At 44.6% G+C, this 12,129-nt stretch overlaps 1 protein-coding gene across 2 annotated transcripts; it reads left to right on the top strand.

Moving 5' to 3' along the window:
- The first annotated feature begins 7,915 nt into the window (after nt 1-7,915).
- LOC117597613 (uncharacterized) lies at nt 7,916-12,129 on the top strand. Of its 2 annotated transcripts, none has more exons than XM_053235016.1 (4): nt 7,916-8,070; nt 8,159-8,236; nt 8,351-8,491; nt 8,582-12,129. In XM_053235016.1, the coding sequence occupies exon 4, from the start codon at nt 10,013-10,015 to the stop codon at nt 11,762-11,764; it is 1,752 nt and encodes a 583-aa protein (XP_053090991.1). In that variant the 5' UTR covers nt 7,916-8,070; nt 8,159-8,236; nt 8,351-8,491; nt 8,582-10,012; the 3' UTR covers nt 11,765-12,129. Both variants share the same exon structure in this region, with proteins under 2 accessions (XP_053090991.1, XP_034161428.1).

Raw genomic sequence — 12,129 nt, 5'->3', positions numbered from 1 at the left:
ATACAAATAAATGTATGCTAAGGTGAAAATATTTTAACTGAGACTCAGCTGAAGAATGTTTGCTTAATATTACAAATTTTATGAAACGGGATCATGTTATAGCATAGATGGGTCCAACCTTGTTAAGAGAGGACCCTAAACAAAAATGAAGAAGAATATGTACACTTGTGTAAAGAGCAACACTAGTTTTTTCCTGTTTTCACACCTGTATTTTCAAACACCATCTGCGTCACAGACCACTGGATGCCCTGAAATTAATGACATAATTTAACTTAACTTAATGGCATAAATTTTTGGGAGCTGATTACAACTTAATGAAGCACATTGTGTTTGTGCCACCAAAAAACTGTCATGGCACAAAGTCTTTGGCTGTTCTATAACACGTACTGCATTGTCTCTCATATCTTTGTTTTCACTCTTTACATGTTTAAATGGGAGGCAACGGAGTGCTGAAAAAAAATCAGGTGTAGGCAGAAGCTAAGACATGGGCATGGAGGGGAGGGCTACTAAAGTGGTGAGGTCAGTTTCACCTACAGTCAACAAACTCGGTACATATATTGTCCCCATCATGCCAGACAACTTTTAAAATGACAGTCATTAGCTCCGCCCAACAGGAGGTAGATCATTTTGGATTTAATGTGGGTTTTTTGAAAATTGCAGGCTCTGAACTTTAAAATACTCCTCCTAGGGGATTCATGCAATTGTCACCAAACTTGGTCAACATTATGCCAAGACATTGAAGATGCTAAATTGCAAATGGATTTTTGATATCTCGAACAATGTGGCCATGGTGAAGGATTAAATTGATGACAAAAAAGGAAACAGGAAGAGTCTCATGTCTTCTAAGTGCAGTGTCTTATTTAGATCAAATTGGTGTTGTATGTTTGATTATGGGGGCTACTTTGCACCCACTTAAATGCATGTGCCTACTTTCACTTTTCACTACAATTAATTAATGGCTAATAAGAATAACAACATATATCTGTTATCTTCTTAATGCATTATATCACCAAATATAAGCTGTATATTTATGTATATATATCACAATAAAGCCACTTGATTTGACTTGACATGGAAGCTGTTGTAGAGCCTTAGACCTGGGCTTAACCTAACAGATCAGCACAAAACAAGTTCCTCTACAGCACTGGCTTCATTATGCATTGTTTTCATACACCCACTGGGTAGCAATGGCACCATAGTTCTTGGGCCCGTCATCGCTGCTTGCAGCTATATTTGATTCATTGGTATCTATCAGGTTTAAGACTGCCACTATTGGGACCTTTAAGACTCTCTGTTCCAGGGGTGCAGTATCATGGCCTTACCCTTTGATCTGAACTTCCCAACAAGCTGGGATATGTGAAGAAAAGTATTTCACTGTGCTGTAATGTACATTCATAATGTATATGGATATATGAAAAGGCTTCTTCTTCTGCTCAATTTGTTGGTCCAAGGCACGGCATTCCAAGCGGTGTTGGCATTGTGACTGTACAGGTTGTGTGGGACATAGCTGTGTAGACCTTCAGCGGGACTATGAGCAGCTACACCATTCAAATTAGATCCCGGCAGCTTTTCGAGGACTCTGTGTTTTTATTTTTTCTGTGTTTGCTTTTTTGTAATTGTAAAAGGACCTTGGGTGTGAGAAAGGCAGTATATAAATTAAACTTTTATTACTATTATTATTATTATTATTATTATTATCATTATTGTTATTAGGAGTAGTAGTAGTAGTAGCAGTAATCACAGACTGACTCATCAGGCAGCACATTTTTGAATATGAGTTCACCTGGCAGCCTAGGCACTCTGCCAAATATCAGAAAGGATAGTGAAAATCCAGTGGTCTTAAGCACAATGCAATAATACACCAAAGGTCATGGTTTGTATCATTTGTGGCCACTTTCACTGCTTTGACCCATGCAATCTCAGCATGTTGCCAAGTATCTGGTTGAATCTTTCCATACCAGCATTCCCAATGGGTTGGTAAGGGGAGGTCTTTGAATTGTTTATAACAGAGAGCTCCAGAATTTCTCTCAGAGGGTAATTCTCAAATACAGTGCCCTTGAAATAATTGCACACATCCTTCTCCATATTGTACCAGTAGAAATGCTGATGTGTGACAAATGATATGTGGCTGGCCCTGGCATGACATCAAACTTCAAAGACTCAGGTAAGACCAACTGAAGCCTCTTGCCCTTAGTTATCATGTCTCTAGTGTCAGAGTTTTGGTCCTTTTTTCTGTCTTTTTTGTTGTTTTATTTTTTTCCCCACTAGATGTTGCCCTGCCTTAGTTTTTCTTTCTTGTAATTGATTTCATTGGTTTCACCTGTGCCTTGTTCCCATTTTGTGTATTTAAGCCATCCCTTTTGCCTTTGTTCCCCACTCGGTTATTGTCATATCCTAAGCCCCTGTTGTCTTTAGCGTTGCTACTCTCAAGTAAGTTTCTTCTGTGTTTTTTTAGCACCTTAGCCTTGTTTTTTGTCTTTTGTTCCCTGTTCCTCTGTTTGGTTTTGGGCTGTTCTCAGTTCCCCTGCCTCGTCTCTGTTTTTGAGATCTTTTTGCCTTCTTGTTCTCCCTGTTTTTGCCCTTGTGTCATTTTCTTGATTTTTTAATAAATTTCTTGTGCACTACCTCAGCCTGCGTTTGCGTCTTGGCTCCACCGCCTCTCTGTGACTCGACGGTAAAACATCCCTTCCTCATGCTGGAGACCCGGGTTTGATCCCTGGTCCTGACAGAATAACCAAGCTACAATGAACCCAGAAACGCCAAACCATCAGGAGCTCCTTGCTTGCTCCAGTTGCTGATGGATCTCTTGGCTGCAATCCGCCAGATCTCTGACCGGCTTCCTTCTGCTTTTGTGCCTAGGGCAGCCTCCGTGCCCCTTCCTGAGTCTCAAGCCCCCACTCCAGTGGCTGAACCTCGCTTACCTCCCCTGCAGTGCTTCTTGGGAGACCCTAGTGGTTGTGACGGGTTTCTGACCCAGTGTTCCCTTCTGTTCAAGCTGTAGCCCTCCTCCTTCCTGCCTGATAGGGCCCAGATCGCCTATGTGATTACCCTTCTCTCTGATAAGGCTCTCTCATGGGCATCGGCCATCTGGAAGGTGCAAGCCCAGTTCTGTGCAAGCTACTCTAGGTTTGTAGGTTCAAGCGAGTGTTTGAGTGACCAGCAAGGCAATGACAGTGCTGCTGAATATGCCATCAAGTTCCAGACCATAGCCGCTGGCAGTGGCTGGAACAATGAAGCCCTCGTGGTTTGCTTCTTGAGCGGGCTATCCTAGGCAATTGAGGACAACCAGGCTGTCCGGTTGGATAATTGGAACGTTGTTGCTTATACTGTGGTGGGTCTGGCCATTTCTGTACCTCTTGCCTCGAGCTCTCGGAAAACGCCCAGTCCCGTACAGGCTAGGCAGGACTGTCACTGGACTAACTCGCACTGCTGCCCCCTCTGACTCTGGGCTGGTCCTTCCCATCACTCTCACGTGGAGTCACCAGCAACACTCACTCCAGGTCCTAATTGACTCCGGTGCTGCTGGGAACTTCATGGACTCCAGATCCCCATGAACTCTCTTCCTGCTCCCATGACTGCCACAGCGTTGGATGGTAGGCCGCTTGCCCCGGCAAAATAACCCATCTTACCTCTTCCTTTTGGCTGGCCATCCACCAGCACCAGGAGGAAATCTGTTTCTACCTTATTGAGTCTCCCGAGATTCCCATCATCCTTGGGTACCCCTGGCTCCTCCAGCATGACCCGCATGTCGACTGGTCCACGGGGGCAATTCTCAGTGTGTCGTGCCAGACTACATGTTTGGGCCAGAGAGCCCCTGACCCTGCTCCCGAGTCCCTAGAAACCATAGATCTGGTCCTAGAAACCATAGCGCCCCAGTCAATGAGTCTGGCTCTCCACCAAGGACCTTCCCTTGTGGGTGGAGTCCCGCAAGTTGGCCCAGAGGTTCATTGGACCTTTCAGGATTGCCAGGAAAGCCTGAAAGGATTGCCTGTCAGAGTTTTGGTCCTTTTTCCTGCGTTTTTTGTTGTGTTGTTTTTTTTCCCCACTAGATGTTGCCCTGCCTTAGTTTTTCTTTGTTGTAATTGACTTCATTGGTTTCACCTGTGTCTTGTTCCCGTTCTGTGTATTTAAGCCGTCCCTTTTGCCTTTGTTCCCTGCTTGGTTATTGTTGTATCCTAAGCCCCTGTTGTCTTTAGTGTTGCTACTCTCGAGTAAATTTCTTCTGTTTTTTTTAGGGTCCTAGCCTTGTATTTTGTCTTTTGTTCCCTGTTTTTCTGTTTGGTTTTGGGCTGTTCTCAGTTCCCCTGCCTCATTCCCGTTTTTGCCCTTGTGTCATTTTCTTGATTTTTTAAATAAATTTCTTGTGCCCCACCTCAGCCAGTGTTTGCATCTTGGGTTCACCGCCTCCCTTAATGGCAAAACATTTGTTCCTCATGCTGGAGACCCGGGTTCGATCCCTGGTCCTGACATCTAGTGACTCTGCAAAGGATGCCATTCAAGAGCTGGAGCCTCTCCCAGTGCCACAATACATTCAGTGTCTGGTGAAATTCAGCTGAGCGCTTGTGTCTAAATGGCTGTTCCAATGGCTGTTCCAAATCCTGTTAATGAACAGCATTACACTAGCATGACAGGGTCTTGCTCCTGGTGAGACTACTACACTACAAGGAATGGAACAGCTCCTTATTAGGGTAGTTAAGGTCACTAGTTAAGGTAGATGGAAAGCATGCATGCAGTCACACTGAGCTTATAGGGTGGATGAAACTTCCCCCTCAGACATGGCTACAGAAGCATGCATGATGAATTCTCCAGTGACTGGGGCTGTCAGGTGAGTCTGAAGGCCTCCTGAACATGCCCTGCATTGATGGCACTATGGCTCTGAAAGGATGTGCTGGCTAAGAGATCTCACATAAGGTTTTCGAATGAGGGCATCAGCCACTATATTCAGCCCGCCAGGGATATGTTTGATATCAATGGAGTATGGGGTGAGATTGCAAACCCAGCACTGCTCATATCTAGCTATGGCTTATTTAGGATGTACGTGAGTGGGTTATTATAAGTCAGACCATGAACTTGTGTCCGCAATCCAATTGCTGAAATTGCAGGAACTCTAGCCAATGGGTAGCGTAGTTCACCTGGCTGTGAGTACGACATTTGCTTGCAAATGCTATGAGTTTAACCCTCTCTCCTTCTCCAGAGACTTGAGATTGAACTGCATACAAACCTTCCAGGCACCAGTGGAGAGGATGAAAGTCTGGCTAAGCCAGCACCACTGTGGTGAGAAGGATGATCTTTAAGCCTTTAAATGCCCAGTCACCCTCACCTGTTTGTTTCTGCCTCACTGTTAGGGTAAATAGTGGCTTAGCAATGGAAAAGTGTCCAGGGAAGAAGTACTGGTAATACATCCCAGAAATGATGGGATCTTTCTCTGTGATGGAGTGCATCTTCAGCCTCCATAAGGTCTTCCCTCTTTAAAGCAGACATGCCAATCACTTTCTCCTGGTCAACAGAGACATCATCGCTGTCTACCACATAGCCCGGAAATTTTACAGAAGTAGAAGGTGACAGTGATTGATTTTGAGCTATTTTCAATTGGCTGATTCAAAGACAAGAGAAGACAACTACTCGATGCTCCAGAGCTTTATCCTCAGAGGGTGCAAAGAATAACAGGCTGGAGAAATTGAAATTGCTGAAAATGCTAAACATCATGTAAGATACTGGACATTTGTACAGGCCTTTTGGTAATTTGTTGTATATCCAAAGGCCTATAGTCATGAACGCTAATGAACGGAGATGTTATAAAATCCAGATGTGAGGTCCATGGTGCTGAATAATACATTACTCCCAAGGGCAGCAAGACAATCTGCCTGGTGAGGATCTTTAACAGTCTTAGCATTAAGCAAGCTAAAGTCAGTACAAATTCTCAGGTCTTTACATTTCTCTTCCAAACTATAACTAGAGGCGAGGTGTACTCAGCTGATGATGCTTTCATTTCCATCTCAGACAAGAATTCCCTCAACATATGATGGTCAGAGGGCACGCATTGGAAAGGCGGCTGAAAGAGCTTGTCATCAGAGAGAACAACAATTTAGTGATCTTTTGCTCCCAACCCTGCCTGGATTTCATTTCAGTACTTTCTTCACTTGAAAGAGTCTTTAATTATTTTAAGGTTTTTCTTTCCTTTCCTGCCTTGAATTTTTTTTCTCACTTCTAAAACCGTAGCCCCTACCCATTTCCCAGAACCAGCAAACCAATGGGCCCAGATTTGGGACAATCATATTTTAAACCTTTCAAAATCAAAGTGTCCAAATTCCAAACTCACAATAGAGAATAAACTAACCCCCTTTCATCAAACTGCATTTTGACAGTTTTTCGTCCAATTAGAGTGTGCCACGTCACTAAGTCCATCCCCTTTTTATCCAATCAGAGCGCATCGTGGCGGGAAGTCCTGCCCCCCTTTCGACCGATGAGATTCTTCTTTTTTTCCAGATGTCCCGCCCCGATCCCCCTCCCTAATTTTTGTGGGTCCGTTCACGCGCATCTGTGTTCCGTGTGGGGGTCCGTTCACGCTTCAACCCCCTTTCTCTCTCACCCCCTCACCCCCTGGTCTGGGGCCCCGTGCATATTATCCGGCCGGCGCACGAGGTCGGATTTCAGGCGGCTAGTGTCATGCCGTTCCGGTCTTAAACTTTAGCTAATATTTAATACATCTTAGATAAATTTGGATTAAAGCTAGCTAGCAAAAATTCCCCAATTGAAAGAGTTTAGCAAAAAACAAAAAAAAAAAAAAAAAAAACCCAGTGCTTAGCATCAGTTAGGTTAGTCTCGCTATTTATATTTAGCCACGTTTTACCAACAAGCATACGGGGAACATTTAATGCACAATGTACAAATTATTTATTTGTTACTGCTGTGTATAAGTGATTTATTTGAAGCTCGTCAAAGTTGATGGTCGTAGTGATGAACTTTTTTTTCCCTTTTCCCGTGTATCGTGCGATTTCGGATCTTTTATTAATACTTTATTTATTTATATTTGCAACATAAACGGTATCTCTGTTATATGCAAAAAAATATATTTTAATTCGAGCATCACATTTTATTCTGTTTCCCAGCGCGATCCTCATATTCTGAAAATATATTTTATGAAAATATCCTCATACTCTCTTTTGTCAGCTGAAAATTATATTTTAATTCATGTACCAGGATTCATTCATTCTGATTCTCTGCGACCGCAGAGCACGTGTTGACTGAGGGGTCGCGACAGTCTACCCCTCCACCCTCTAAAGCGATTATATGATGCGTCAGGTGTATATGGTTGCTCGAGAACTTGTGACAGGTGTTTCGGTGGGAAAAGAACTTTAGGGTATATAAGAAACGAGACGGACTAACATTTTCCATGAAGAAATTCGGGGATCGACATGATGGCTCATGGTAAGAAAACTTGTTGAAATTATAAGGTATTTCTTTTCTCTTAAAAACATTGTTTAAATAAACACTTTATGTATTCTCAGCTTTAAAAGTTCAAGCTGAAATTCACCAGGTGCCTGAGTATCAGGGTAAGCTTTTCTATTAATTTCTCTTTTATTTTAACTCTTCTGTACTTTTTTTAAATATGTTTTTCTCTTTAATAAAGTTACAGCGGAAGAACTAGAGGGTATTAGCCTCACTCAGACGGATCCAGGTACCGTATCTCTCTGTGTTTTTTTGTTTTTGGCCTCTGTTATTTAGTTCTGGTGAAAAAACTTTTTTTTTTTTTTTTACTACGCGTGACAGATTTTACACGCGGAATTAATCCTGATGTGTTTGCGAGAGGATCAGGAAGCGACAGTCTCGCTGATGATTTGGATTTGATTCTAACTGGGGCTTCGCCAGCGATCTCGCGAGATCGCCGCGTTCCCTCCTCTCCTCCGAGAAGCGGAAATGGCGTAATAGAAATATCAACAACTCCGAGGCCGGTGAGGCCGCAAGTCGCGAGCGTGACACCCATCTTAAAAGCCTGTGACGCACCTCAGTGAGCGAAGAGAAGGAGATTAGTCAGTAAGACACCGTCGCTAGTGAAGCGGTTGTTTACAGGTTTGTTTTTTATTTCAAAATTTATTATTCATATATATATATATAAATATAAAGGATCATTAGACATTCTTCTTCTAATCACCTACAGATTCAGTCGAATCACCCACATGGTCACCCGCGTGTTCAACCAGGGAAAGGGGTCGTGGATCTCAAAGCGTGATTAACGGTATGTTTTATATGTGTGTGTGTGTGTGCGCGCGAGTGTGTGTGTGTGTGTGTGCGCGCATGTGTGTGTGAATACGTTTTTTTGATACGAGCCTTCTTTTTTAAAACAATCAAGAGACCGAAGCGGAGACCGAAGCGGAGACCGAATCAGATAACGGCCCAGAACCGAATCAGGAAGCAGAGTGATGTCGGGGAGAGCGCCAGAGTCCCACTAGACCTCTGTTTAAGCGCAGGTTTCCTCAACGACGGAATAACGGTATGTCCTCTGTTGTATATATTTATATTATATTTCTTCTTTATATACCTATACGTATAAGATTTTGATAGGGTTTTTTATTTTTTTCAGCCAACGTCTCTAACCAGGAAGCGAGACCTGATCTGGTCCGTCGGCTGAGAATAGCGCCACCTCTCCGCCAGCACTTTTTATATATATATAAAACACATATCATTTAAAAAAATAAAAAATACATATATAATTTAAAAAAAAAAAAAAAAAAAGGATGAGACTTTAGAACGGGTCCTGAGCATAGAAGGGTTACGGCTTATCCGCCCCTCCTTTCGCATAGACATGCGGCAGGACATATACAATAACGCCTCGATGATTCAGCAAGATCCTCTACAGGCGATAGAAAATGCAATCCTCTGTCTAAATAGGCACGATGATCCATTTCTGGAAATCGAGGCTGCTATTCGTTCTATAAGCACAGAAGAGGAGGAAAGAGGGCAGCACGGTGAGGGGGTAGAAGGAGGTGTGGAGGGTGAGGGGGAGGGAATAGAGGAAGAAGTACCAGATGGAGGGGTCGTGGGCGAAGCGGTAGAAGTACCAGAAGGAGGGGTCGTGGGCGAAGGGGTAGAATTGGGAGGAGGGGGTGGAGGGGTTGGGAGCGGTGCTGATAGTGAAGAGACGCAGGCAGGAGGAGGAGGAGGTGAAAGAGAAATCAATGTCACGACGCACGAGAATTTTAATACCGTAAAAATGAGACGCATGTTAACAATCCCTCCACCAGGGGATGAGCCTGATATCGCTACGTTTTATCAAAACGTGATCGGTCTCATTCGGGAATTGGTCGACGACGCGAGAGCCGTAGCTGGGAGGCGGGACTTGGTACAGTTAAGTGTAGAGGGTGAAAATGTAAGAGTTCACGCGTCGGTAGTTGCCGACGGCACGGGTGAAAATATTCTACCCGTTTTTGAAGATATGCTCGATCGGTTAGTACAGTCGAACACTTGGGTTGCGGCAAACAAAAGAGTGGATCTGATTGTTCAGGTGGTGCGGAACCCTAGAGGCGGGGGAAAACGTAAGTTGGAGAAAACTTTAGACTGCGAAATCATACGTAAAAAAAGACGTCACCTGTACGTTACAGAGGACCGCGGAGATCAGCTTTGCTTCGCCATCAGTCTAGCTCACGTGTGTAACGGCAGTTTCACAGACAGGCAGTGCGAGAGACAAGCTAGAGAGTGACAGCGAGCCGTCGGTCTGGACGAGCAGACACCCGTCACCTTTAGCGACGTGCGAAAATTCGAAGACATTTTAGAACGTAAAATTGTAGTGTTTTACAGAACGTCTAGCACCCTCTCGCATTTCGAAACAGATTTCCCCGACCGTTCCCAAACTTTGTTTTTGTTTTTACTGGATAACCATTATTACGGGATAAAAAACCTCAAGGGTTTTATAGGTACGCGATTCGTCTGTAATTATTGCTACAAGGGTTTTAATTGCTCCTATGTGCATTCCTGCCGGGGCTATTGTCATATTTGTAACAATGGGGAGTGTCCCATGCAAGAGTACAATCCTGTAGAATGCTCGGACTGTCTCAGAAAGTGTCGTTCCCCAGCGTGTTTCGCCCGTCACAAAGAAGGTAAGAGGAACTTTGTAACGGGTAGGTCGGTCAATCTCTGCGAGCTCGTTAAAAAATGTGCTAGATGCGGCCTGTGTTACAACACAGGACCGAACACCCGTGTAGGAAATGGTCATCGTTGCGCTAAACCGAAATGTAGAATCTGTGGGGAGACGTTAACGAGGGAGCTGGAAACTGACCACAGGTGTTACATTCGCCCTCTCCCCGTGAGCGCCGACCATCCCGATTTGATTTTTTATGACTTTGAAACGTTCGCCACAGAGAACAGCGTGCACGTACCTTTTCTGGTGTATGCGAAAACATTGAAAGGCGAAGAGAAGTGGTTTTACAGTCATGGGTGCGTTAAACATTTTCTTATGTATTTCAGAAATGAGCGCTACAGACGTAACGTTTTTATAACTCACAATGCCAAAGGGTTCGACAGCTATCTGGTTTTGAAAGGTATGCTGAAAGAGGGGTTATCGCCTCGACATATTCTCATGACGGGGAGTAAAATCCTCAGTTTTGAAGACCCTCATTATGGGCTAAAATTCATAGACTCTCTGTCTTTCCTACCCATGCGTCTTAGCGATTTCCCAAAAGCCTTAGGTTTCACCGATCAGACCAAGGGGTATTTTCCTCATAAATTCAGCTCGGCCGAGCGTCTCGAGTACGTAGGACCCTACCCACCCGCCTCCGATTATGGGGTAGAACGCATGTCGGAGTGGGAACGTCAAGATTTTCACGAATGGTATGACATGGCTGCGCGGGGCGTTTTTAACTTTAGGAAGGAAGCTCTGCATTATTGTAAAAACGACGTGGTTATACTTTCCCAGGGTTGCATGAAATTCAGAGATCAGTTTCTCGGAGAGATGGGGGTGGACCCGTTCGATTCAATCACCATAGCGTCAGCCTGCATGAAAGTGTTTATCACAAATTATATGACTCCTAAGACGCTGGCCATACCATGCCCGTACGGTTACACCCGGGCGTGTAAAAGATTCTCGCACGCGTCCATCCAATGGCTAGAATGGATCATGGCGAAAGAAAAAATCTTTATTCAGCACGCTATAAATAGGGGGGAAAAACAGATCAGTCCTTTTTTTGTAGACGGTTACGCCGAGATTGACGGAGAAAAGTACGCGTGGGAATATCACGGGTGCTTTTACCACGGGTGTCCGACGTGTTTTGACCCTGCGGAGACGTGCCCGTTGAGAGGCGTCAGATTCAGCGAATTATGGTTGAACAGCGAGGAGAGAGTGAGGACGTTAGAGTCCGAACATGGCGTCCGCGTGATGGTGGTGAGAGAACACGAGTGGCTCGAGATGAAAAAATCTTGCGATCGTGTCAAAGAGTTTCTCCGTACGTTTAATCCTCCAGAGCCTCTGGTCCCTCGCGCCGCTCTTTACAGAGGTCGAACAAGCGCTCTTAAGCTGAGACACACAGCGGGGCCTGGGGAAAAGGTGCTCTACGTTGACGTCACCTCTCTATATCCATACGTTAACAGCGCATGCTCTTATGCCTTAGATCACCCTACTATCATATACAAAGATTTCGGAGACCCTAGAAATTACTTTGGTCTCATCAGAGCCACAGTCTACCCGCCTCGTGGGCTCTTTTTCCCTGTTTTACCGTACAAAAGCAAGAGCAGTAAATTGCTCTTTCCTCTGTGTCGCACATGTGCAGAATGATGCATGCAGAGAGACCCTTGCTCGCATGACGATGACGCCCGAGCATTCACGGGTGTGTGGGTCACTGTAGAATTTAACAAAGCCTTGGAGATGGGCTACAGAGTGGCTAAAATCACGGCGGTATGGCACTTCGATAAAAGCAGCGACTCTGTGTTCACAGGGTACGTACACGCATTTTTAAAAGGAAAGCAGGAAGCGTCCGGTTACCCGCCCAAAGCTAAGGATTGGGTCAGCAGGGAGAGGTACGTCAGTGAGTATCTGGAGCGTCAGGGGGTCCGATTAGACCCTGAAAAGATAGAGGCGAATCCGGCCAAGAGACAGGTGTCTAAACTCTGTCTCAATAGTCTTTGGGGGAAGTTTGCTCA

This window comes from Pangasianodon hypophthalmus, chromosome 6, assembly GCF_027358585.1.
Source record: "Pangasianodon hypophthalmus isolate fPanHyp1 chromosome 6, fPanHyp1.pri, whole genome shotgun sequence".
Taxonomy (NCBI): domain Eukaryota; kingdom Metazoa; phylum Chordata; class Actinopteri; order Siluriformes; family Pangasiidae; genus Pangasianodon; species Pangasianodon hypophthalmus.
The sequence above is the reverse complement of the archived record's forward strand: the minus strand, read 5'-3'. Positions and strand labels throughout refer to the sequence as shown.

What these genes read in the sequence shown, in the direction of transcription:
- LOC117597613 (XM_053235016.1), top strand. Translation starts at nt 10,013, where the DNA reads ATGCAAGAGTACAATCCTGTAGAATGCTCGGACTGTCTCAGAAAGTGT.